The following is a 27,130-nucleotide window of genomic DNA, read 5'->3' as shown; positions in this document are numbered from 1 at the left end:
TCGGATAATAGACTTCTTTACTTAGAAGCCCTGTTGAGTTTATTGGGATTGCAGATTTTCAGTATAACCCTGTTTACTCAGAAGTATATCTTTCGGAGACATTGTTGCCGGGTTCAAACTCCCCATCAACCCGACCCTAACCATTGGCCATGCCGGCTGGGACTGACGAGAGTTTGAGTTCAAAAGACAGCTGGCGGGTCGCAGGTTCGACTCCTCATATTCAAGGTTTGTCGCCTTACTTGCACTTTGTGTGCTCGAGGCGTTGTTATACTTCTTTCTCACGCGTTCTCGGGACAACGTACGCGAGCGTGTGGCTCCGGCATAGCGTCTGAACTTAAAAACACCCAAGGTTGGGTCGGTGAATTTGCTGCCGGAGCATCCAGGGCAAGACGTCCGACGGATCGGAGAACGCAATGCAGGGGAATAAGAATGATGAAGTCGAAAACGCTCGAGTAAGGGAGCTGGCGGAGCTCATTCACCTCAGAACACACCAGCCGGCGGGCAAGTAGCAAGCGCGCGCAAGACGCAGTAATGTGCGCCCTAGACGTCCTTCCGCTGACTACGCGCGCCGCCGCCGCCATTGTGAGGCGGCCGTTGCCATGAGATTGTTCCCGACGAAGGCAGCTTCAGCTTTTGCCTGAAGGACCCCCAGAGGCAGTAAACGACGTGTAGGTTAACCATCTCCTCCCCCTCTTACATAGGAGTGGTAGTTTGTGCTCTGCTCTCTCTGCCTCTCTCGCTCTCCCAGTTGGAAGAGGAGACAGGCAGGCCTTGAGGGGGAAGAGCGACATAATATATATAGAGAGAAAGAGCGCTCCCTTTGTCTTGGCCGGTCTGCTTTAGTTCAGGCGCTGCAGTAGACAGCCCCGTGCTCTGCGAGGGTGGGGGGCGGGCGGAGGCAGCTCCGAGGGGCCCTCGCTTCAATTCGGCCCCGCCCCGCCTTATCCTTATAAGACGCGACGGCCGCGAGCCGCCTTTAGTAGTCTCGCTGGTTTCAGTCGGGTGGCGTCGCAGAGGGAGGGGCCGAGAGCCGCTGCTGTTGCTGCCTCACGGTGAGTAAGGGCTAGGCCTGGCCTGCGTCTAGGCCTCGCTCCTTAGTTTGGGGGCGCTGGGGAGTTGAGGCAGGAAGCCGCGGAAGGGAAAAAAGGGAGAGAAGTTAGCAGGCGGGATTGGAAGGCCGCAGCGGAGGGAAGGTGGTTGCTAAGGGAGCGGTCTCTTCCTCCTCCTCCTCCTCCTTGCTAAGGGGTGTCTCCGCCACCTGCTCCTCCAGCAGCGGGATTGGAAAGTGCTGTGGAAGAAGAGAAGGTAACTCGTAAATTGCCTGGAGACAAGCACCCCCCCCCCGACACTTGTTTATGCGTCCCACATCTCTGAAGCCAATAAAACAGGCTCTTTTTATCTCTCTTTTTCGCCTCTTCTCTCTCTCCCCCCCCATTTTTAATGTTCGTGCACAATAAAGCATTAACAAAATAAGGCGGTTTCGTGTGTTGTATTTCCGGAATAGTTCGTGTTGGGGCATGAACTATTCCCCCCACCCCATGTAGACTTGTATCCCCTCCGCTGTATGCGAGTACTCGAGAGAAGGGTGGAAATGGGATTTTTTTTTTTAAATTGTGCCTGTTGTGTATGTAGAACTCGCTCCACCGTTTTGCTTGGTTACCCTACCAACAGAAAACGGCGTTAAAAGCAATATTCTCTCTTACTCCTTTTTTAAATAAAAAGCCTTGAGATTGGGAGTTTAAAAATGATCAGTAACATAAATTGTGTTTCGGTAGACTGATCCGCTAGCTAGGATTAATCACTGTTTACAACCGTTTAGGTATAAAGCCCCCCCCCCCCCCCCAAATTGAATCTTCTGTTAAATGCAGGGTCAGACTGCTAGTCTGTAAAGAGAAGCTTGTAGAATTTTTGTTTGACAAAGTTATCCTGTGGAAAAGGCCAGGGGGAGCACTTAGTGTGATAGTCTGAGCTCTGAGGCATTGCTCTCCGCTACTTCTGACTGCGTACTTTGTAGCAGACGCATACTAAAATATCAGTATAAATTAGTTGTTTTCCAACCCATTGTACACAAAGCCACAAAAATCAGTTTTTGCATAGTATCTCTATTGTAACTAAAATTATAGTTAAATAGCTGAAATGGAGAACTGGGAAGAATAACAAAGTTGAGAGAATAATATGCAGTGTCTTTGGTAACCTTGCATTTTGGTAGAAATCAAGGAAAACAACTATTCAAAAATAGTGTAATTATATATCATGTCTTCTGGCATAAAACCAAACACTTAATGACAAAATGCTTGTTTGCCCCAACAATTCTCCGCTACTCTGTATATTTTTTTTTATTGTGCAGTGTACAGTAGTCAGTTGCTAGTCAAGAGCCATACAAAATACTGTCATTCTTTAAAAAAATGTTTCTAGTAAACTAGAGCAGCTAAAAGGGCGCATTAGAAAATAGACTTGGTAGTAGTAGTCAAACCAAATTGATGATGCAGCTTCCTGTAACATGATTCACTGTGTATATATGCATACATTGATCTTGAAATTAAAACTTAGCTTGGCCTAGCCTAAAAAGTTTTTTGAAGGGTTATCTTTTAAATATATATTTTCTTCAGGCATACGTAGTGTTGCAAAAGTGTATATACTCTTGTTTTGCTGTCATTAAATTGCTTAGTATGTTTGTATGTGACACATTTACTTTTAAAAGAAGCACAAGACCCTAATGTTCGTATTTTGGAACTCAAAATCTGATGAAGGTATCTTAATATTCTGGTAATAAACTATGGAAGATAAGCAGCTGGAAAAGATTGTGTGCCATTTAATTTCAGTTTGTGATGCACTTGGCATGTACTCAAAGTTATGCAGTGGCTAAGTTGATTGCTGCCAAGATCAGCAGTACTGAGAAGGTACAGTAAACCTATAGAATGGGAGGTTAATGCTGCATGGAGCAGATTTTGGATCTGTGGACTATTAGCCTCCCTCAAGGAAAAAACGCATTGTGCACCAATGCAATTGTATGAGATGAAGGAAATCTTGTCTGCAGTTCTTTCCCCAGAGTCCAATTCTAAAACTGGATTTGCTTGCTATATCAATATCTATGAGTCAGCTTTCTGTGAGAGATTTTACAAGAAGTGGCTACTAAAGGGTGGTGAGGGTCTTTAAAAATGTGCTTACCTAGCTGGTAAACGCACAACTTACTGTACTTTGGGGATAGAGTTTATTTCCAGTAATTTGTCAACAAAATTCTGTTAATGATATTTCTGATGTTACATAGTAAAAATAATAGCCTGTGATTCTTGCAACTGGGTTTTTCCAGAAGTCAATTCGAAAGTCAGAAAGGTTAAAACATGGTGAATTTTTTTGAACGGGGTTACTTGGTATCTAGCAACTTTGCAGTTTTCACTTTGTTATAAAAATGAAAGCTTTCTCTTTCCACTGGGTGCTAAAAGCAAAAATGCTTTAAGGAGTTGTTTGAAAGTGCAGCATCATATGTTGGAAACTTGCCTAGAACATAGTCTAGAGATAACAGAAGTCAGGACACTGGCTGAGATTCAAGTTTTGGTGAGGTACGCAAGCAGTTCTCCAAATTTGTGACTGAACATGTATTTTAAAAAATAAAAGTGGTGCACAAACAGGTCAGGTTCAATGAAAGCAATTTCATACTGTACTTTCTATCCAAATGTAACTTGAGATCCCAATTAAACGATACTTTCAATACTTGATTAAATCACCTACTTAGTATTGCATATTCTGGCAACTGAGAAGACATTTTTTAAAAACCAAATGTTGAGCTACTGCAAGGGCAAAAGGTGAGCTGCAACCAGTTCAAATTTCTTTATAGCCGTTAATGTGTGTGGTGATCTTAGCAATCCATTACTTCTGGTCAGCTCCCATACAGAGACAAAATTTATTTCCCTTTCCATGTAATCTTATTTTTCAGTAGAAGATGCACTGTGTAACAAAACTGTCCTATAAACAAATTATTTTATTATTAAATTTGTATACCACCTCATTCAAAGATCTGCCCTTTGCAGCATAAAAATAATTTTGTAGCTTTTTTATTATTTAAAATGTAGCTAACATTAACTATATTTTCCCACCATAGATGCCTTCAATTAAACTGCAGAGTTCTGATGGAGAAATATTTGAGGTTGACGTTGAAATTGCAAAGCAGTCTGTAACCATCAAGACAATGTTGGAAGGTAAGGGAAGTATGAAGATATGTAACTTGGAATAGTGGTCTGAAGATGGTTGCTGCATACCAGGAATAGATTAATTCTTAGCTTAACATGAAGTAACTATGGGAATCATACCTGGAAATCTTGAGATACATAAAGGTAAATCTATTTAGGCCATACAATATTTCAGCCACTGTGCATCGTGCACATGAGTGCAACTAACACTTAGTGCTACATAGAAAGTCCCTCGGGGGTTTCATGCTGGAGGTGGGTGTGACCAATATGAATTCATACCAGCACCTCCCTATGCACACAGACTTTCACTGCATATAACGGCCCCCACACAGAGCACATTCACTTACCACACATGCAGGTGCACAGCTCCCTTCTCTCTCACACTCTTCACTCACTCCTTTTGTCTTCCTGAAGATAATAGACAGTTTCCTCATTTCCTTGCTATTATACAGATGATAGGAAATTCCGTCTCTTGATTTCTGTGGTGGGTCACTGAAGAGTAAAAGTGTAATGGCTTTAAAGTCTGAGCAGTTTCTTGTACGTTTTTGAAGTAAAACAGCTGTTCGCAGGCACTACCACATTAGTCATGGCTACCATGGCATGGCAGTCACTTGCCTTCCACCTTCAGGGCACTCGAAGCAAATGTGGCCATTTGGTTGTATTCTTCAACTTCTAAACAGAGCTTTTGAATGCAGACTTCTGTTTATGCATTGGTTCAAAAGCTGTTATGAAGATGGGTGACGTATGTTTCAGCTAAATTCTTAAAGGGATTCCCACATGCAGTAAAATATGAAATTAAACCTTACTAATCGTTCAGAGGCAATCTTCTATGTCAAATTAGATTGATTGAACTAGGGAGCAGATCTTCAAAGGAATGGAAAAACAGTCATAGGAATATGAGACATTAAAACTGGATGCCACGTATCTGATAGAGCTTGAGGAGGATCATGTTTTTATCCAGGACTGGAACGGTATATGTACTCAGGAGTGTATCATGGAGGTATTTCAAAGCTCAGCATGGCAGATTTTTCAACACTTAATAACAAAGCTTTTGTTTAGGACGTAGTGGATGTTCACTGTGTCTGTTCCTGTTATGGCTGAGCCTTTGTAAAGTGATAGTATATATTTGAGTGGGTAGCTGGAATTGTGAGCTGGAAGCAATTAAATTTTGCAGGATGAAAGCTTAATTCTGACTGCCAGCAAATTAAAAGGGAGCCATGGAACTTAACCATATGGCCTTTATGTAAAGTGAATGTTTATAATCCTTAGAAACAGGGATCCAACAGTCTTATGGACTGTTTCCCAATATTTTCTTGTAGCTCTGTTTCTATTTCTGAGTTTTTGGTATTTTTCATATAGAATTTGTATTTTTATATTTCCCCATTACTGCTAGGTATGTTAGCCCATACAAAGGTACACATCAGAATATGCTAGTAAGACCTTATGAGCGTCTTGCTATTTCAACATAGTTTTCAAGAGATGCATTCTACTTATCTGGTGTTTTTTTTTTTTGTGACTCATAAGGGGGAAAGAGCTGGTGTTGCCCAGATAATCTTGGTAATAGGGTAACTAAAAAACATAGGAAATGTGTTAAAAAATTTCTAAAGTATTCTTGAAAGCCCCTGAGCCCCTGAGTTGGCACTGCTGTACCAACATTAATGCCTTGTTATTTTTGCTGCTATTTTAGGGCAGTACACAGTTGCTGTAAAACAGATAAATCCATCAAGTAATGGCGCAGCTTAACGTCTGTCTTTTAATAATCAGTGGTTCACATTGATCTATTACTTCTTAAGCTCTTAATCTAACCAAATGCTTATGACCTGCTATCTGAAGTTACCACAAAATTGAACATGTGGGCTCCCCCACCCCTAAGATCATGCTCATGTGATTATCTTCTAGATTTTAGATTGCATTAATCATGATTGGGACATTGTGTCAGCCATTGCTCCATATGCTTAAAAATGTTTGGTTTGACTCAATAGAGCATAAAGTTGCTGCATGTGTATCCATGTTGATGTGAGTTTTGAGATGTGTTTAGCTAATTACAAGCATCTTGGCAAACTTTTAAAAATGATTTTATTTACTTCATAGCAGTCAGTTCTCTGTTAAGTTCTAATATGGCAATTATGCATTGATAAAAGTACTTCACAAGCTAAACAGCAGCTCTGATTTTACCAAAGGGCATGCCATATTTCCTGAAGTTGAAACTGTTAATGGGGGAGGGGGGAGGTGCCATACTCTGAATGAAGTACAGTATTGGGTTCATTGGTGTAGATAAGCGCTTTAAGAGGTACTTCTCTATTGGCTACTATGCACAAATGGAAAGAGCAACAGAAGGCTGAGGTTCTTCTTTTGTGCCCAGCTCATTTTATGCTATGAAAGGGGAGTGAACATTGAGGAAGCGCTTAAAGGGCTATTTGTACGTGTGCTGATTTGCCTGGGGAAAATCAATCTGTTTTTGTGGTTGGAGTGCTTTAGGTTCAGGGACTTAGGTTGTGAATCAGAAACTAGACCAAATGGAATCCTTGGGGCTCCTTAGTTTATGCAGTATGTTATCCTTGTGGTGGTGAATCTTCACACAGTCCATGTGTGCTAGTAGCTGGGGAAGGAAAGGCAGATCAGGACAGAGGAACATACTTTTTTTTACAGTCTGATGATATACATTCTTGTAAGTAAGTTCCATGGAGTCCTTCCATGTGGATTTACTTCTGTGTGGTGGGTACAGGTTGATGCATTTATTGGTATTATACACACACATTGACTCTTTCTGCTTGGGAGTCGAAGAAGCAGAAGTTCATGTTCACCAGTTGGTCTGTTAGCGTCAACTGCTAAGGACCTTCGCAAAGACACTGTTACTTGCTAAGGTAGCAGCGTCTGTCAACATGGCTGCTGCAGCAGCAATAGACAAAATGGCTTATTGGCTGAGGACTGTGAATTCCATGAGTGAGGAAGTAGAGTAGAAGACAAGGTTCTTCCTTTCCCTACCAGACAAAACACAAGATAGTGGCAAAGGCAAACAACTTAAGACTGCAGTTCTGTGCACATTGAACTAGAATGCTTGTTTCATATATGCATATGATCAGACTATGGGGAATTTACCAGCCAAAATATCGGCTGCAGGCCTTTCAAATTACTAGTCAAGTAAGTCAGCACTTCCATCAGTTGCCTAGAGAGAGTGTGAATATTAATTTCTTGGAAATCTTCAGGAAAAGATTAGATGGCCTGACCATCTGTTTTAATACTTCAGCTAGGAATATGTCCTCCCTTGAGCAGGAGTTAGGCAATATGGCTAGCATTACTTCTAACAAAATCAGTCTTGAATACAAATAGAATCAATTTATTAATAATTTGCATTGTGTAGCCTGTGCATTTTGCATAAGCTACATGTTGGAAAAGAGTATATTTTAGTAAAGAACAGGATCTGAATGTACCTATATTGCAGTAGAAGGTGCCTTTTAAGAAATGTAGGGGTTCTGGCTATGTAAATTACTTGGTTTTTTTTCCTATTCTCAGATTTGGGAATGGATGATGAAGGGGATGATGATCCTGTCCCTCTTCCAAACGTTAATGCAGCTATATTAAAAAAGGTAATGTTGAACATGATTTTTGTTTTGGTAACATGAGCTTTCAGACTCAACCTTGTTGTATGCAGTATAGCCATCTTTTCTGAAAATGGTTCTTCTATTCTGAGAAGTATATCCAGTGCTGGGAAAATTAAGTTATATTTTTATTTGGGATAATATAATACTACATTCAGATAGTGCATCCATTTTTATTGCAGTAGTTTTATGGAGCATACACACAACCTTTTGGTTGCTATATGTGACTTAACTGTTCATCTTACATTTCTGTGTCATTCTAAGCAGCCTTACTTGTTGCCATCTTCCCTATACATGATAGAGTCTGTATTTGCATTATTTATAAGTTCTGTGTGAGCAACCTCATATAGTTCCAGTTGCATGGAGGGAGGAAGAAGGGCCATTCTTGCTGATCCCACCCCCTCTGTTACTTGTCTTTTACTCAGTTCTACCACATACCACATTTTGGAGGGCAAAGCCTGAAGCAGGAAGGCTCTGTTTCTGCTGGGTAGAGTTTCCTGTGCAGTTTTGAATATTAGAGCTCTGCTGGATCAGGCCAGTGGCCTGCATAGTTCAACATCTGGTTCTCAACAGTAGCCAGCCAGATGCCCATGGGAGGTCTACAGACAGGACCCAAGTACAACAGTGCTCCTTTGTGATTCCATGCAAATTTTATTCAGAGGCATACTATCTCTGACAGTAGAGGTAGAAAATAGCCATTGTGGCCTTATCATACATTTAAATTGTCAAATCCTGTTTTAAAAGCCTTTTAAATTGCTAGCTATCACTTCATCTTGTGAAGGTGAATTGTGTAGCTTAACTGTGTGCTGTGTAAAGAAATATAGTGGTACCTTGGTTTTCGAACTTAATCCTTTCCGGATGTCCGTTCTTAAACCAAAGCGTTCTTAAACCAAGGTGTGCTTTCCCATAGCAGTGGGGGGACTCAATTTACAAATGGAACACACTCAACAGAAAGCGAAACATGTTCTGCTTCCAAGGCAAATTTCACAAACCAAAACACCTACTTCTGGATTTGCAGCGTTCTTAATCCAAGTTGTTCATAAACTAAGCTGTTCTTAAACCAAGGTACCACTGTACTTTATTTTGTCTGGTCCGGATCTTCAAGCATACAGCTTCACTGAATCGCCCCTATTACTAGTAATATGAGAGAGAAAAGCTTCTCCCTGCCCACTTTCTCCATACCATGTCTGTCATGTCTCCCCTCCCTTTACCTAACCTTTTCTCTAAACTAAAAAGCCGCACAAGTTCCAACCTTTCCTCATAGGTGAGTTAATTCAGCCCCTTGATAATTTTGTTTGCCTTTTTTTGAACCATTTCCAGCTCAAGAGTACCTTTTTTTTGAGGTGAGGTGACTAGAACTGTACACAATGTTCCAAATGAGGTTGCATCATAGATTTGTATAACAGCATTATGATATTGACTCTTTAAGCATGTATAAATGTTTTAGGATTTAACTGGTTTCAGATAAGGCAGCATTTGTGAGCAAGTCTTTTCAAATTTTCATTCTGTTTGACTTATTTGTTGCGTCTTCCCACTTAATCTTTACAGTAGTTCTGTCAGTTTGAAAGTACTTAATTGGCATCACAAGATTGAAATGTGAGAAAGCAGTTCAGTATTAAGTGTGTGAAATCTTGTTTACAGCATTTGCAGACTGTGTTTTGAGATTATGCTACTGTCAGTTCTTCCCCCCGAAAGGTTTGCATTGAGATAATTATGAGCAGCTGGTGGTATGCTTAAAAATGTCAGGATGTTTAGTTTAAATTAGTAAAACTTCCAGAAAAGATGAATGTTTTAACAGTTCTGTGTTCTTGTATTAAGTAGTGGCTGTGCAAAAAGATTTCTGAACACTGATAAAACTAATTTGCTTGAAGTTTTAAGAACAAATGTTTATTTTAGACTAAATAAACAAATATGAAGATCTTTCATAAGCTACTTTACTCTAATTCCTTAAGGTAATCCAGTGGTGCACCCACCATAAAGATGACCCACCTCCCCCTGAGGATGATGAAAACAAAGAGAAACGAACAGATGACATCCCTGTGTGGGACCAAGAATTTCTTAAAGTAGACCAAGGAACTCTCTTTGAACTTATCCTGGTAGGTTGGTTTTGTATATTCAGGTGGTGCCAGGTGTTGTTGTAATGAACTTTGTAGATCAATGGAATATTACAAGGTATTATAGAAATTTCTAATACATTTTGTTTTGGAGAAGTGAGAGCCACCACGTGTTTGCTGGGTCCTTGGGACCTGGTCCTTCCTGGCTTATAAGAGTAGCCAGGTGGGAGGAATTGCTTAGTGGGTAAGGGAAAGGTGAACAACTCTTCAGCAAGATGAGGTTTCAACCTGCCTAAGTGGTAAGACCTTTGCTGAAAAAGCCCTCCCGGAGTCCTACTATTCTGGATAATTATTAGCCGGTCTCCAATATTCCATTCTTGGACAAGGTGCTGAAGCATCTGGTGACTTCTCAGCCTCATGAGTTCTTGGATGAGATGGATTGTCTAGATCCATTTCAGTCTGGATTCAGGCCTGGTTATGGGAAAGAAATGGCTTTGGGTCCCTTGGTGGATGACCTATGCTGGAAGCTGGACAGGGAGAGTGTGCTGGACCTCTCAGTGGCTTTTGATACCATTGACCATGGTATCCTACTATTATGAGACTTGGAGGAACTGTTTTAGGGTAGCTGTGGTCTATCTTGGAGGCCAAGCCCAGATGGTGGTGCTGGGTAACTCCTGTCCAATATTTTGATTGATGGCTTGTTGCTTCCATTCTGGAAATGTCTGATCTGGCCACTGTGATCCATAGCTTAGTTACATCCCATTTATATCAAGCTTTCTGTGGGTGTGCCGTTGCATAGTTTTTGGAAACTTCTGCAGTTCAGAATGCTGACCAGAGCTGGTTACAGGAGGAACAGAAATTCCTTATGTCAACAGCTCCACTGACTACTGGTTTGTTTCTGGGCACATTTCAAAGTGCTCATTATGACCTATAAAGCCCAATAAAGCTTGTGTCCAGGCTATCTGAAGGACCGTCTCCCTCTATTAGCCTGCCTGGGTTTGATCTTCAGGGGGAACCTTTATTTGGATCCTGCATGCATAATAAAGACGCGTTTCAGCAAGTGAACATTACTTCAAGCATACATGTAAACTAGAAGCCTGCAACTAAAGGACACTGCCAAATGTTTGCTGCTGAATCCGTAAATGAAATGAAGTGGCATCTGTGACAATACTTGTATGAGTAGGACTCTTTGTTTTCTTGCTCCTAGGGCCTTTCAAAGCAAACTAGCTGACTGCTACGGCATAAACATTTAGATTTGGTGTATTATAGATGCATGCCCCATAACTGACTGACCATGTGTTCTGAAAATGCTTAATTCAGAGGCGGGGAACTTGAGACCCTTCAGATGATGTTGGACTATGCCTCCCACATTTCCAGGCCAATGTGGTCAGTAGTCTAGTGTGACTGAAGTTATGAATGGGACATCCTGATGGGATGGTGTGTCTCTGGTCTAGAAAACGATGCACTGACTGCCAGTGAGCTACCAAGCCCAATTCAAGGTGACAGGCTGGTTTAGAAGGTCCTAATCTGATTGGGACTCAAGTACCTAAAAATGCATCTCCCCAGATGTTTATCTTGAACCTTATGATTGACATGTTGATGCTGCTAGATGAGCACTGACCTGGGGCGGCCTTCTTGGTAACTTCTCCGATGCCCTCCTTGGCGAATTGTTTCTTCCTCATTATTAATATTCAAGAGGAATTTAAAAACATCTACGCTCACCTGGGCATTTGATAGCTGAAAGACAATTTGCGGCAACCTTGAAATTAATAGCTGTGATATGTGACTGTTCTTAAGATGTTTGATATATTTTTCATTTCTTAAAATTGTATCATTTTGCTGTTTTATTATTTGCCACCCTAGGCTCCTTGAGTGGAAGGGCAAGATAGAGATTTAAATGATAACAGTTCAGCACCTGGGGTCCCCTGCCTGGCTTAATTGATGGTCCTTGTAAATGCTAAACAAAAAAGTATCAATAAAGTTATCTCGATTAAACAAAAAACCAGACATCTTACTATAAAATCATGCAGATAAGTAAATTACAATGAAATAGGAAATGTCTTTGTTATTGGCTGTTGCTTTATATAAATAAAAACTTGACAGTATAGTATATTTTGGTGGTATTGCATTGAGCACAAGACATTAAATTGGTCTTTTTTCCCTAAAGGCTGCAAACTACTTAGACATCAAAGGCTTACTTGATGTGACATGCAAGACAGTTGCAAATATGATTAAGGGAAAAACACCAGAAGAAATCCGCAAGACCTTCAATATCAAGAATGACTTCACTGAAGAAGAAGAAGCCCAGGTATGCCTTAGTTTCTACCTTGGATTGAGTTGCTCTGCATAAAACAGGATCTGTACTACTCATTTTTTCTTAGACCTTTGAAGATACATGATCTCATCGGTTGAGCAACAAATCACTGGTGCTGGTCTCTGTGTGACATTCTATCCCAATTATTGTAGTCTCACTTAGGATTCTGGGTCTTTGTCATAATGACCCTCACAAAGATAAAGTACTTGCTCAAAGCTTGTTATGTGAAGCTAAGATGTGCCATATGAGAGACATGCCATGCATGTAAGTTTTCCTTCACACTTTTGTATGGTGCTCCTCCTGCCCACATGCCTGATAAGCCTGTATGGAAATAGCCTCAATAGAAAATACATACCATTCCCTTGGTTTCAGGCATGAGTACCATTTCCTTTGCTTTGCACACTTTCAGAAACCTTAAGTACTATGAATGTAATAAAGGCTGTCTTGATTTTTAGGTACGCAAAGAAAACCAGTGGTGTGAAGAAAAGTGAAGTCTTGTGCCTGACAACTGACACTGTAAGGATCGTTCCAAATACCAGTTGCACTGCTCTGTTTATAACTGTTAATATTAGACAAATGCAGCAGCAAATGAAGTTGTTCTTGTAGGGTGGTGTTCTCTTTGCATGTGTAATATTTGAATATAGATTTAAATCCTTTTGGCTGAGTTTCTACCAGTGTAATCCAATGTCCCCATACTTTTCCTCTGATACCAATAAAACTAAACTAAGTGTGGACTCCGTATGGCAATTCGCACCGCAAGCTAGCCTTTCCATGCTTTTAAATGTGTCACTGTATCATTTAAAATATATAGGATGTCAGAAATTCAGCAACCTCTGGCACTGTAAATAAAATCAATTGCAAAAGTTTTCTGAAACAGAATTAATGAAGCCTGTTTTCATTCACATCCTAATGGCTTCTTAGAACAATGGGAAGTCTTGAAAAACCAGTTGCAGTAATTGTTTCTTCAATTCTCCACCTTTATTTGTTGGGGACAAGTGACAACTGCCACAAACCATGTTGGTTTTGTTAGCTAAGGGTCAGTGCTAGAGGTGTGATGTAGAATTGATTCAGGCAGTTAGAGGTAGACAGTTAAACCCATTTTTGGCCAGATAACAAAGATCATGCTTCTTTCTGGAAATCACAGTTTAGTTGCCTAGTCCCCCGAACCAGCAGATTAAATCCCACTGTGTGATCAAAAGAGATTACCAAAGCTAAAATTCCATGGATAGTACATGTTGGTGCTTGCTATGTTAGGCAAGCTGCAGTATTTTCCTGTAGGTTTTTAAAAAATCTTATTGTTCTGTGAAAGTCTTAGTCTGCAGTGTTGTACATGAAGTCAGATTGCAGTGACTTGTCACTGTGCATACGCAGTATGATACTGCTGATGTGCCATTTGATGGTTGTTTAGGAAAAAACCACTTGCAAGTAAGACTGTTTCTTTTTTTCCAGTTCCTACAGTTCCCCTGTAGGAATTAGGATGTTCGTATGTACTAAGCATTGAGGCATCCCCTTGGCTTGTATTGCATTCCATTTTCTGTATACACACTAGAATAGAACAAAACCCTAATAAATATACTTCACGTCAAAGATCAGTGGTGACCTTTGAATGTTCTATACAGAATAAGATACCTGGAGTTAAATGAGGCAGTTAAAATTGAAACATGCATAGCAACCAATGTGCATATTGCTCCACAACTTCACAAGCTGTTAACATGAAATGATTGTATACTTGATAGTGCCAGCTGCCATCTTCAGAAGAAACAGTCGGAGGGGATGGGCGGAAGGGAAGGGGGCTGCAAAAGATGGGCTTCAGTTACCAGTACATGAGTGCTGAAATATTCAAGTAGTCGTCTTCTTAAACCCAACCCCAGTGGTTTATCAAAACATCTCCATTTCTAGTCCTCTGTGCCTATAACCCTGTGTCTTTTAAAGTAATCAAACTGCATATGCTTACTTTTCATTTTCCAGGATCAAGTCTCCAATTCCACTTGTTCAACCAATGAGTCCAGCACTGGATTGCATGAAAAAGTCCAATATTCTAACAGTTCTAATTACTGGGATCTACCTCAGGGTGGGGATGGTTGTCTTTTGTGGAAGTCTATGGGAAGGAAGGAACTCAGATGTTCCCATGACTCATGATGATGTTGCTCAACATGCATGGGTTTTGGAAAGAATCAGCAGTTCCAGGTTAAGGTTAACCCTGGGTCTTGTGAGCATGGCAAGGGGAAAACATTGTCAGACAGGGACTGGTGAAAGGGAAATACTTGACACTTCTCATTCTCCTAGACTTTCTGGCAAGGTCACTGCTCTTGTCGTCCAGATAGTTTTGGTGGAAGGGAGATCTTGAACCCAGAAGCACAGGAATTGGGCAGTTATCATCAGAATTCCCAGTGAGGGTTTCAAACACACTTGTTGTCTTCTAGCAGGGGATATTGTCGAAAGTTCCAGCGCTTATACTCTCCCTTCAGAATTTGAGAGCAGAGGCCACAACTAATCCCCTATCCAGGTTGTGTCTCTTTGAAATTATCCTATAATACGCAATGCAGTGAGTACCTTCTATCCCTTCCCTGTTGTCTCATTAAAGAAGTGAGCCACTTCTCTGCATTGTTATTGGTAAACATTGGCAGGGAGGGGTAAAGAATTGACTAACCAGAGAGTCAAGAAGGTAAGATGATAGAAAACCTGCCTTTGACATGTTGGCAGCATCTCCCTTTAACCTCTAAAGGACTCTGTTGTGCAGAGAGTGGGATTAAGCCAGACATTTTCAGTGTTTCTAGTTCCAGTTAGTGTTGCCGCCTTCTCCTTGGTTGTGAAGAAATTTGATGCCAGTGTGGGTTAGAGAGCATCTAAAAGCCTGGCCATGCGAAGTACTTTCGGATGGTTATGGAGCAAACAATAAATTTGCTCCAGCAGGCTAAAGAATACCCTTTGTACTCTTGTGATATTTCAAGTAGAAAAATGTCTACTTGCTGTTGAATGAAGATGATCTATTTGGTATACTGCCTGCTGAAAACATTCTGCAAGGCTAGAAGGGCACAGTTCTGAATATGCCGGGTAGCCTGCATTTTGAGAAAGAGAAGTGTGAGGTGTTTATTTTCTAGCTTAACCTGAGAAGGTGAGTACTGTGAAATAGTCACATTAAAATAGTTGCAACTTTGGTCATAAGAGGTGTGCTTAACATTATTATTTTGTGGACTTTGGATTGTGGCTGTTAACACATATTGCTCTTAAAGATCATGCCTTAGCATGTTGTTGTTGTTGTTTAGTCGTGTCTGACTCTTCGTGACCCCATGGACCAGAGCACGCCAGGCACTCCTGTCTTCCACTGCCTCCCGCAGTTTGGTTAGACTCATGCTGGTAGCTTCGAGAACACTGTCCAACCATCTCGTCTTGGCATACTGTGTTTTAAATTAAGTTCCAGGAGTTTAATTCAGCTAACTCATTGCATGGGTAGAACAATTTCCACTTGTGCAAAAGAACGTCTCTGTGCTCCCCCAGAGACAGTTTGAAGGGCATGTGTGGCGGCAGGGAGGAGAGGTTCCACTCATGCAATGACTTAGTTGGATGTAATTCTTAACTACTATTGCTGAAAAAGGTCAACATCACCATTGCTAAGCAATTGTGTGTTTGCCCCCTTAACGAGACCCTGCATCGTTGTAGACTGACTTTCTTTACTCAGTCTGCATCCCATATTTAGAGAGCAGTGATACATCTGGGCAAGATAGAGAAGGTATACCAGGCAAGGAAGCACATAACAGTCCTTTTTGTAGAATTATAGTCTCCAGTTGCCTGTTTTTGAATGGGCAATCTGGTAGATTACTTTATTTATAAAGCCATAAACAAATCTTGAACATAAGCCAAAAAATACAAGCTCAAAGTAAAAAAAAAAAAAAATTACAACAGATGATAGCTGAGAGAGCTGCTGCAGAATTTTTTTCCTGCTACATACATACAGTGGTTTTAAATGATTTGTTGAAGTGGTCTTTCCATGACTTGTACATTCAAACAGGCTTCAGGAAATCAAATATGTGATTAAAGAACTGAAATTGTCATATATGAATTATAGACTCAAGAGTAAAACATGAAGGGTAAAGCTTTCATTAAAAAAACATATAAATTGTATTGACACACAAGACTTCATATAGCATTTCTAGAGATCTACTTTTTGGCATTTAAGTGACTTTTTTGGGAATCTGTTACTTGCTGTATGGGATATAGTTTGTGCCTTTTGGTAATCCATCATTGTAAACAGTTGCTAAAAACAATGCAGTTGTTCCTAGTTTCATAAATGTTAATCTGCATGCTTATCAACACATTCAGCTCCATTTTTATTTAAGTAGCTATGTACACCTAATGGCCCTGAATCTGTACGTATACTGAGATGCAAATCTGCTTGGGCTGTTGTTGCATAGGCAAGGGGACTACACAGAATTTCAGAGTAGATGAGACAGATTTTTTTCTGGAAGGAGAGAGAAATGGGGCACTAGTTCTTTTGCACAGTCCTTAAATTGACTTGTGAGATAGGACTATCTTCCCTACTGCTATCTTTCGTTCAGTTCTCAGGTTGCATGAATGAAAGCAATGTAAGAAATATGAAATCCAATCTACCCTTCCTCCTTCTGATATATTTCTTTATAGACCTTTTCCCGACAGGGCTCAAGGCAGCTTACATATAAAAATGAGAACCGTTAAAAACATAGAAAATGCCATTGTTGAACCACTCCCAAAACTGGGACACAATAACTTACATTAAATGTATTTATTTGTATTTGTTTTATGAAAAAAAGAAAAGGGCTAGCATATGATGAAGGCTTGAAATATGTATGCTGTTTGCAGCTGAATGAAAAATGGAATTGTCAATGTGTTTCAGCAGGGGTGCACTCCTTAATCCACACCAAATTTAAGTCTAAATCTGAGGTATGTATTGTTGAATATATTTCTAATATCAAATTGCTAGCTGGCCTTTCACATATATCTTCTCTACCACTTCCCTGCCATGTTGTGGGGAAAATTCAGGACAAGTGTAGAGTATTTATTACGTGTACAAAAGAAAGTTTCTTACAAGAAAATTGCACTGACTGCAGTTGCAAACTGGTAAATCCTTTTTGCATTGGTAGAATATTGCCTATCTTAAATTTGTTTCCAAGGCAAAATTTTGGATATGTTTTCCCCAAAGTTGGAGAAGCAAACACTGCTTTGAATTGGAGGGACCATTGAAAATAATCCCAACGTGGTCATCTGCTGCAGCCACTGTCTTAATAAAATATATTTAAATTTTCTGATACATTTTCTTAGAGATATTGGAGGAAAAGCCTGTCCAGCTCTTTCACTGATTAAAAAGCTCACGATAACAGATGCCTCATGAGGTTCACAGATCTTTTTACTAGATAAGGATGACACACTTTTTCTCAGGAATAAGAGGACTCCCCCAAATATGACTCCCCCATATTGCAAACCGTTTGAGATTTTGTGCCTTTGCTGCAAAATCATATTTTCAAGTAACTTTTTTTCTTCAAGTAATACAACTGAGTGTAATGCAGCTGCTACCTAGATTTGGGCCTTAGATTTCACAGTTTCTCCTTTAGTAGTTGGGTAGGAGCATACCAGCTTTTAACTAATGATGATTTTAGCCTATGTTGTATGTGTATTCGCATGCATGTATGTACAAGAGGAAAGGCTTTGCCAGTACAGTAAGGGCAGTGGTGTGCGCATATTTTGTATATAACAGGAAAAATAACAGGAAAAAACTTGACATTTTAAAAAAATAAGAAATCATGATTGTGTGTGGTATATAAATATTTAACCAGAAAATTTACTCTCATATACATACTATATTGATCTCAGAAAAATTGAGAGTGAAATTAATTCAGGGTGCAGAGATGGGAGGAAATCAAGAATATTTCAGTGATATAAATGGAACATGTCCAGATTACCACATAACACACAAGGGCTTTTTAGATGTGTGCCTCTTTGTGCCAGTGTACTTGTGCTTGCAAAGTTCCACTGCAATTAAGCAACATTTTTAAAGATTGTCTAGGAATAGGTTTTGGAATACTGCAAAAAAAATACTGTTAAAAAGGGAGTGGGGATACTAGTGCAAACAAGCTTTATATACTGTAGAGCTTATTCCAATATGTAGGAAAATAGTTTAGGCCTTTACGTATTTGCTTTAAATACAAAAATAGATTGGATATTAAAACGTTGCATTCTGATTATACCGCTGCAATAATTGCAATACTGTGCTTTGTGTTCAAAATGATGCAGGTGAAAAGAAGAGACTTCCTGGTTGTGTTAGTGCGCACTTTTTTCAAACAGGAAAGACAGGCTTGCTAAAAAAAAAAAGGGGAACAACAGTATTTTAGTGAGGTTAATGTGAATATGACTCATGTGACCTAGGTTTTTAAGGCTGTAATCCTAGCACTACTCCCATATGTCACCATTACGCTAGTTGAATTCTCAGTGTAGACTTCCGCTAGTGGGACTAGTTAGTTGAATCTGGCCCATATGTTCAGTATCTGGAAGTCGTTTATTTTGGCAAGAAATCTTTTATGTTTGGATTCAGTTTTACCAAATGGTTAAATTGTTTTGGCAACTTTCTGCCCATGATTTCAGTAATTGTGCCAGTTTGGTCAGGCTAGAGAAGTGGTGTTACAGGAGGAAAAGTGAACATGAGTTTAAGGTTTGCTTGCCTTATATTTGTCACTCCTGCCTGAGGCTACATACCTTTTCAGCTTCATTTGATGCTTTTGAGTTGAATGGAGCATCTCTTGTGTGGTTCAACTTTGTGTCCACACACTGGAGTAGGTGCTTATGCCCCTTGTATACAAGTGGGTTTATATTAAAACTTGCTGAAGTATAACTGTGAAGGACATAGGACTCATTGCACAGTGAGAGAATAACACCACCTGCAAATTTTAGCTATTCCATAATATGCATTTTCCTATCCTTTCTCCAAGAGGCCACTGTTCCTTTCTGCAGTATTTTAATACACATGGCATTCTGTGTGTGTTTGGGTCCTCCAAGAAAAATAACACACAGGTTGTTGCTTGACTTTAGGGCTAATAAGCAGCCATCTTTGCCTTAGCACTGGGAATGCAATGTGGGCAGGGAGCACATAGCCCCCAAATATCATTTTTTAAAATAAAGATTGCACAATAGGCTGAGGTGTTTGAGCAACTAATGGAATGGGACTAGGTTTAGGTTTTACAGCTCTCTGACAGAAATTGTATGGCATACTATTTCTAACAAGCAGGGCTTACATCGCTAAATTTGTAATATATTCCATGATCTGTGTAACAGTGTTTAGTACAGAGTGAGAAAATTCAGCCACATCAGGATCCCTGCATACTTTTCTAGCCCTTAATGGCTGTCAGCAAAAGCTTAACAATGTGTGGTGGCTTAGTCTGGGTAAGCTTTTGGAAAACCAAAAATGTGCTTAGTAAAATTTATAGTGATGCTGTATGTGTCTAGCTTTTCAGTGCCTTTTATCACTCCTTGGCCTGTCCCAATGACTAGCAGATGCAGAATAAATCATGCAAAATAAGCATTTATGAATTTTACGTAATTAATGCACATTGCAGAGCTCAGTGTCATAGCAGAAAATATTTTTGTTTTTTGTTTGGAATGCAGTAGAATGCCTTTTTTTTTTTGCGGCTGCAATCCATCGCTGTAATTTACAAAAGCTACAATATGCCGTTAGGGAGATGTTCAAAAATACAACATTATTGTTTAGAAAGTGAAAGATGCCTGTGATAAAAGCAAAGCATGGCCATAATAAATGCACACTAAGTTTGTACAGAAACAAAACTAAAAACCCTGCAGAAAGATCCCTGTTTTCCAGAGTGTGTATTTAGTGAATGGAAATGGGGTAATGAATGAATTGTAACTTATTGTTTAAAGGTAGTGACAAGAAAATACTTGACAGTTAAAACTTTAAAGGAGCCAGTGCATGCTTCCTTTATCATTTGATAAGTATTCATTTTCAAGCAGTGGGTATCTCCTCCAAAATGTATTAAGAATACTTTCACCTGGAATCAACATTTCCCCTCACAAGATGAGGCATCATAATTTATTCCATATATTCTCATGCCAGACAGGTCAGCTACTTTACATTGCCCCTATCAAGCAACTAGGCTTGTGTAAAACAAAACCATACTGCTCTTTCAGCCGCTTTGGCATACCTGTGTCATATCTACAAGAGGACTATGATTGAAATGCAAATCTTTGAACGGTAAGAAAGAAAAGAATGCCTAACATTTAGCACCTCTTAGCTACTTTTAAAAATGTGGGTGTCCTATTTCAGTTTTAGCTGGTTTGGTAGACAAAGAAATTCTCAAGTTACTGACCAGAACGGAGTTTTATGTCCTTGTTCCTACTTCTGAAGAGAGACACTGTGTGTCTTACTTACATTATAAAAAGCACTTTCAGTGCTCCGATGTTTTCCAATTATTGACAGCTTTCTCCTGACTTTGAGGCTGCCATTTGATGGCATGGTAGGCTTGTCTCTGGCAGCTTCCACAGGTAGTGAAACCACTCATCAAAGTGCCTGATGAATTTGCCGGCCTTGCTGGTCACTGCTGCATGAGTACTACGTTCCTATTGATAGGACACTGTACCCTGAGGCTTCGCTGGGTGCTACAGATGTGTGAGACACTGCTGAGCATTTAGAAGTGAGTCCTGATGTGCTTGTAGCAGTTTTGATATACGTAGATGCAGGGAAAGGACTGGCTTGGTTTTGGTGTGTGAAATCGGCAGGGGCAGCAAGCTTGTCTGAAGTAAAAGCAGTGGATATGCACTGCAGCACATCCAAGGGGGAGGGAGGGGAACCTATAGCACTTCCATTGGAAGAAACTGGGCTGGCACAGCGTCCTTCTCCTTGTAGGTACCGAATGCACTTCTTTTTCCTCCTAAGAACAGTGAAGAGAGTTATCTGTAAATAAAGGGTGAATTTACAGGGTCATATTCTTAAAATGATAGACTGACAGCAGTCATTACAATCATTTCTCTGCAGCACACAGCAAAGGCTGGATGAGTGGTGGGAAATACCGTATTTTTCGCACCATAGGGCGCACTGGACCATAGGGCGCACCCAGTTTTTAGGGGGGGAAATCAAGAAAAAAAATATTTCCCCCCCCCCAGCCCCAAAGAGCAGCATACAGGCTGCACACAACCTCTCCCTGCCAGAGGGGTTGCGCGCAGCTATGGAACAAGCCAAGGCAGTGAGCGCGATCCATCTCACTCGCTGTTTTGGCTTCCCCTTTAGCCCCGTGCAGCCTCTCCTTGCGGAGGGGTTGCGCGCAGCTATGGAAGAAGGCAAGGCAGCAAGCGGGATGGATCCCGCTCGCTGTTTTGGCTTCCCCTTTAGCCCTGTGCAGCCTCTCCTTGCCGGGAGACGCTGCGCAGGGCTAAAGAAGCCATAGCCCCGTGCAGCCTCTCCCTGCCGGAGGGGTTGCACGCGGCTATGGCACAAGCCTGCATTCGCTCCATAGGACGCACACACATTTCCCCTCAATTTTTGGAGGGGAAAAACTGCGTCCAATAGAGCGAAAAATACGGTAAATGTTTATTCTCGTCAGCTCTCTGAGGCACACTCTTGCCTCAGAAGCATTTTTCTAAAATACACTGACAATTTGCAGTGTTTACCACTGGGTGGCAGTGTAACTATGGTGCTGCAGCCTGTTTCAGAGTGGACAAAAGTGGAAGCAGATTAGCCTTCTGTGGCATCAGCATACTTGTAAAGGGAGATCAGCAGGTTCTAAGGGTTCTGCTTACGAGCAGCAGGAAAGAAATGGAAAAATTGCAGATGTGAAAAGTTTGGTGTGATCAACTGTATATGCCATCACTTGCAGAAATGCCATGTGAATGCAGCCTGAGTATTTTCCATGACTGAAGTTGGAAAGCCATTGTGCACATCAGCTTCTTAGCTTGTTTGCACGAAATATTGTGCTGCATTGTTAGAAAGATGGGTCAAATAGTCATTCCAGTATGACCTTCCCAAAGGGATGTGGCCCTCAAAGACAATGACAGAACTGGGGAGAGGGGAAATTAAGTAAAATGTATGGGGGTCAAGGAAATCTAAATGGGAAGGAATAAATGCTATTGATTATTTTTGTCTACATGCAAATATTCTGTCAAGAGATGGAGTGGGGTAAACAAACATGCCCCACTTGAATTGCATAGATGATGAAGTCACAAATCACTCTTGCCAATTGTTGCAGTTCTGCATATCTCTAGGGTGGAGCACCAGTGTGATAGTGTGAAAAAACGTCTCTCTCTCTGTGCATGTGTATGTACACACCACAGATCAGTTAGGTACTAAAACCAGCAACCAAATATTATGAGGCCAGCCAACAGCAGGTGTCATACGTCTGCAGAGAGCCCTGCTTTCTGCTCCCTGTTGCATAGAAGCCCTCAAACTAGGCCTATTGGTGCAAATGAGGGTGCAGGTATATCCCATACTCCAAACCTGTCTTCCCTATCACCAGCTACCCTGTGGTCTGTTATATGAATAAAATATACTTGCACAGAGGTGGCCATGGCCTGCAAATAATAATAATAATATTATTATTATTATTATTAATTTTATTATTTATACCCCGCCCATCTGGCTAGGTTTCCCTAGCCACTCTGTGCGGCTTACAGCATATATAAGGAATATGTCCCCTTGACCCTAATACTCTGCTGGTGGTGTAAGGAAGGCCCCAGCTCATTTGCTTCTGGACTAATCAGTGTTGCACAAAAGCAAAGGGAGTGTTCATTAATTAATGCAAATCATTTTCTTGCATTTTGAAAGGAAAGCTATTAAGACTGGCATTAGTTATGCTGCTGGGTGGGAATCAGCAGTCTAGTCTTGTGAGTTGACCTTTTAAATTGCTTTGCATAATTTTAGGCTATTCAATACAGAGCCTGTTAGTAAAAGATGACAAGCCACTTAATGGCTAATGAGAATAACTGGCTCACCAACTTTTATCAGACAGTGGCTGGAGACTACCAGTTTTTCCTGTAACAAATGCTGTGTTCTGTGGGGAGGTGTGAACAGCATTGAACTAGGCAGTCTTAAAGAACTGGTTACACAGTGGCTGCAATGCCCCTTCTATACTGGCCCTCTTCAGACAACCAATTTTCTCTTCACTGAAGTCTCCTGATAAAAGAACAGGACTCCACCCTTTAATGAGAGAAAATGGATGATGGTGATGGCACAAAGGCACATGGGAAGGTTGTTGAGAGCAGGTTTTTGGACCTTGTGATTCATAAATCTAGAAAAACTTATTTTGAAGGGCTGAAAACCACAACAGTGGAAAGCCTCTCAACAGGTTTAAACCTCCATCAGTGCAGGAAATTCCCAACTCCAGATTCCTGGCTATGTGGTCATCCAGACCTTGCCAGTGTGATACCCCATAAAGGAAGATCTTGCAAGTGTGAAGGTAGGTGGAGTCCATGCTACAAGGGAGAAATGAATGCTAACTTTCACCCTTCCTGTTATGTAACAAAAACCTGAGACATCTGTCTGCACTGGAAGAAACTTGCTTCTGAGTAGACATACATAGGATTGCATGGTTAAGATTCCCCCCCCCCCCCGTCATTGTACTTTCCCATCTCAGAAGTAGAAAGCTTTTGGAAGCAGCACTCATAAACAGTTGAAATCCATGGAAAACCTAGGCAGGCCATAAGGAGCGCCATTAGTAGTGTTAGGGGCAAGGGCAGCTGCAGAAAAGGGGCATGAAAAATAAAAATTGCACAGCAAAGAACAACCTGCATGGTAAGCAACAAGCTTAGAAAGCAAAGATGTCCAATACACACCTGCACGGTCCACACCAGTCCATTTGTTGGTTGAGACCAAAGCGAGCTCTGCATTTCTTAGGAGAAGCAGGATCTGAGGAAGGAGCATGCGTGGTGGAGAATGGGCAAGGCAGAGGCACAAACAGCAGCAAGAGCAGGAGGAAGAGGAAGAAGAAAAGATGCAGCATCAATTTAGCAGCTGGAGACAAAACTAAACAGGCCACATCAACCCAGTTTCTGCTGGAAGCAGCATCTCTTTGGGAAACAAAGCATGTTTAGGCAAATACCAAAACTAACCTCACACGGGAGGGCCAAGAATGCAGTGACTGGGAGAACAGTGGCATTAGCTACCCCTCCCAGTTTGGTGTCATTTGCAAATTTGACGAGCATCCCCTCTATTCCTTCATCCAAGTCATTTATAAAGATGTTGAATATCAACAAGCCTAGGACAGAAGTGCAGCACCCCACTTGTCATCTTTTCCCAGAATGATGCGGAACCATGAGTGAGAACTCTTTGGGTTCGGTCAGTCAACCAGCTACAAATCCACCTAACAGCTACCTCACCCAACCCACATCTTACCGGCTTCCCCGCAAGAATATCATGGGGGACTTAGTCAAAAGCCTTGCTGAAATCAAGATACGCTGTGTCCACAGCATTCCCCTTATCCACCAAGCTTGTAACTCCATAAAAAAAAAAGTTTAGTATTGCATGACTTGCTTTTGATAAATCCGTGCTGGGTCTTAGTAATCCCTGCATCCTTTTCTAAGTGCTCACAGACTGACTGTTAAATTATTTGTTCTAGGACATTCCTGGTAGTGTCAAGTTGACTGGTTAGTAGTTACCTGGGCCTTCTTTTTCCCACTTTTTGAAGATGGCCCCCCCCCAACATTTGCCCACCTCTAGTCCACAGGGACCTCACCTGTTCTGTCTGTAGCTAGCTGTTCCCTTACCATCTCTCCTCCTATCCAAAGCACTGTTTGTGCAGTTGGTCTTTCTCCCACTCTGTGTGCCCCCTAACTTTGTTCTAGGAGTTCCCCTCAATCCTATGGAGCAGATTTGGGGAGAGTGTGCATGGGGGTGGGGGCTTGTATTTCACAAGTGGAAATGCTTGTGCTGATGAGATGTTTTAGCCTGATACCACCCAAAGATACAGTTCAGATGTATAAGACTCTGTGGGTTAGGATTCTGCCTGCCCTAGAAATCTAGTTTATGGTTATCTTGGATAACAGGTTAAGAATTTGCTACTGTACTGCATTTTAAAGACCTTTTGCTTTCTTCATCGTTGCAGGGAACTAGGTGATTGGGAAACTACAATGATAACAACCACAAAAGTTAAAGGCAAGAGGAAGGGGCTAAATTTGATGTGTCAAAATGCAACTAGGAATGAGCTGAATAGTATTCCTTTTCTCTGATGCTAATGTCAGAGGAGAGCAGACAGGAGAGAATTGCAGATAGCGGCAAAGCTAGAAGAAATAGCGGTTAGGTCTCATATGAAAATGAAACACAGATTAAAGTTTATAAGCACAGATAGCAACCCAGTCTACAGATGAAATGGAGGTAGTATTAGCATAGATATGGATTACCCCAGTCACATTAAGACACAGATGCAAATCCAAAGGAAGATTATAGCTATTGTTCAGCTGACTCAACTAATCCCCTACCAATATAAACAAAGCGTTGGTTACCAGATAATGTACTGGATTTACCTGAGTTGGAGTCTTGCTGTTTTTCTCTTGTTCGTCTTTTCTTTTTCCCCTAGAATCAAAGAGAGAGAGAGAGAGAGAAAAGGGAGGGAGGGAGAAAACAAAACATAAGTGAACAAATACAGGCATATCTTTCCAGATGGAGTAAAGGGGTTGTGGCCAAGGCTCCTACTTTCATCCCTTGCAAACTGCCTGCTTCATTTCTGATCACAATGGATTCTTGCTAATCTAGACCCCTTGTATGGTGTGCAATTGGCAATTGCAGGTAGCACCCTCCCCCTAGTGGTCAAAACGTCCTCTACAGGCAGTCAGGGACATGTTTAAAAGGTACATCATTTTTACACAAATGCTTCTTCACACTGAAAGAAAACCACAAATGAGATGGATCCACCTATTGCTTTAAACTCTTAATTCAGAAGTAACCCCTCATTAACTCATACTGCAGCATTCTGCCCAGCCGGCTGAGAGTGGCACCAGCTTGGTAGAGCTATTGACAGTCTGCCATTTCCAGACCTACATCTTGCAAGCAACAGTTTAGCTGATTTGGGAGAGGAGCCCCTGGGACCTATAGATGTAAAAGAAGGAAAAGCTATGATTACAGTTAAAAGCAAGAAACCTCTCTGTGTGTGTACACCCTTCCCAACATCAGTTAGTATTGGATGTTACTTGGGAACTCTTCCCCCCCTCCCAGAAACTGGTTAGCTATTTATTATGACTACTTTTTACATCAACAATTCATGTGCTTTATGCTGTGGCTGAAATCAACATATGCTAAATACATTGCAAATATAAAAAGAGGTCAAAATAGAGAGCATGGGGAGGCCAGGGACCCTCCCCATAAATGGCACTGCCCTACCATACTGGTAGTTTATTCATTAAATTTTTATGCCATCCTTTAGTACACAAAAACAAAAAATGCCAAACTGCACTCTTGCTCATTGTCTCTGATAAAATACTTCTCTCAGGTATTATGGTCCCTGACCATAGCTGGAACAAATTGGTATGAATCCAGCCCCCTTTTCATGCCTACCTGCACATAGATTGTCTCTGGCTTACGTTTTGAAATACCGGAAAGGACTGCCACTCTTCCCCACTGCTAAGATATATTGAGCTCATAGATGAGGATTGTGATACAGTCTTTCCTGTGTCCCAAACCGTCAGAAAAAAGGTGTGCTGCCACCACGGTGCAATGACCTGGGTTAAGGAGCGAACCTAACTTACTTTATGCACACACACCAGCCATATGAACAAAGACCAGCTGCATTCTGAAGGAATGTATTTCCAGCAAAAGGTTGCTGTGCATGGGTGGAATAAAGTGGACAGTGGTCTCATTTTCAGCAGGCTTGCAGCCTGCACACAGTTACTTTCTCGATGAAAAAGGTCTCTTTTTAAAATGTCTTTTAAGCTGGGGGAGGAATTGAACCGTATTTCAGGAACAGCACATGGAACATCATAGTTAAAAATGAGCTTTGGTCACCAAAGCAACTTTCCTTG

General features: G+C 41.1%; 2 protein-coding genes and 1 long non-coding RNA gene across 15 annotated transcripts in view; 1 reads left to right on the top strand and 2 right to left on the bottom strand.

The window, feature by feature from the left end:
* On the bottom strand, positions 1–744 carry LOC308472427. Its single transcript, XR_013983504.1, has 2 exons — positions 246–744; positions 1–190 (listed from the first exon to the last, which is right to left on the bottom strand). It is a non-coding gene; the product is annotated as an uncharacterized lncRNA (long non-coding RNA).
* Positions 745–899: 155 nt separating this feature from the next.
* Positions 900–13,741, top strand: SKP1 (S-phase kinase associated protein 1). Of its 2 annotated transcripts, none has more exons than XM_080997304.1 (6): positions 900–1,052; positions 4,100–4,196; positions 7,701–7,774; positions 9,739–9,882; positions 12,008–12,148; positions 12,610–13,741. In XM_080997304.1, exons 2-6 carry the CDS (start codon positions 4,100–4,102, stop codon positions 12,643–12,645), a joined length of 492 nt encoding a protein of 163 aa, XP_080853430.1. In that variant the 5' UTR covers positions 900–1,052; the 3' UTR covers positions 12,646–13,741. The 2 variants fall into 2 exon arrangements, with proteins under 2 accessions (XP_080853430.1, XP_080853431.1); XM_080997305.1 differs by lacking the exon at positions 900–1,052 and adding an exon at positions 1,159–1,305.
* A 2,171-nt stretch (positions 13,742–15,912) lies between these two features.
* The window catches only part of TCF7 (transcription factor 7), a 115,357-nt gene continuing 104,139 nt past the window's right edge, over positions 15,913–27,130 (bottom strand). For 5 of the 12 annotated variants that reach the window (XM_080997209.1, XM_080997205.1, XM_080997211.1 and 2 more), the window contains 3 exons: positions 25,640–25,688; positions 23,954–24,026; positions 15,913–21,060 (listed from right to left, as the gene is read on the bottom strand). In XM_080997209.1, the coding sequence (XP_080853335.1) occupies positions 20,742–21,060; positions 23,954–24,026; positions 25,640–25,688 (441 nt within the window). In that variant the 3' untranslated portion in view covers positions 15,913–20,741. Of the gene's footprint in view, positions 21,084–23,953; positions 24,027–25,639; positions 25,689–27,130 lie in introns of all 12 variants that reach the window. The other 7 variants (XM_080997212.1, XM_080997208.1, XM_080997206.1 and 4 more) reach the window with 4 other exon arrangements.

Source organism: Podarcis pityusensis (genome assembly GCF_964106645.2).
Source record: "Podarcis pityusensis genome assembly, chromosome: 2".
Taxonomy (NCBI): domain Eukaryota; kingdom Metazoa; phylum Chordata; class Lepidosauria; order Squamata; family Lacertidae; genus Podarcis; species Podarcis pityusensis.
The sequence above is the reverse complement of the archived record's forward strand: the minus strand, read 5'-3'. Positions and strand labels throughout refer to the sequence as shown.

Coding starts and splice junctions, on each gene's coding strand:
- SKP1 (XM_080997304.1), top strand. CDS start 4,100: ATGCCTTCAATTAAACTGCAGAGTTCTGATGGAGAAATATTTGAGGTT. Junction 4,197..7,700: donor CATCAAGACAATGTTGGAAG/GTAAGGGAAGTA, acceptor TCCTATTCTCAG/ATTTGGGAATGGATGATGAA. Junction 7,775..9,738: donor ATGCAGCTATATTAAAAAAG/GTAATGTTGAAC, acceptor TAATTCCTTAAG/GTAATCCAGTGGTGCACCCA.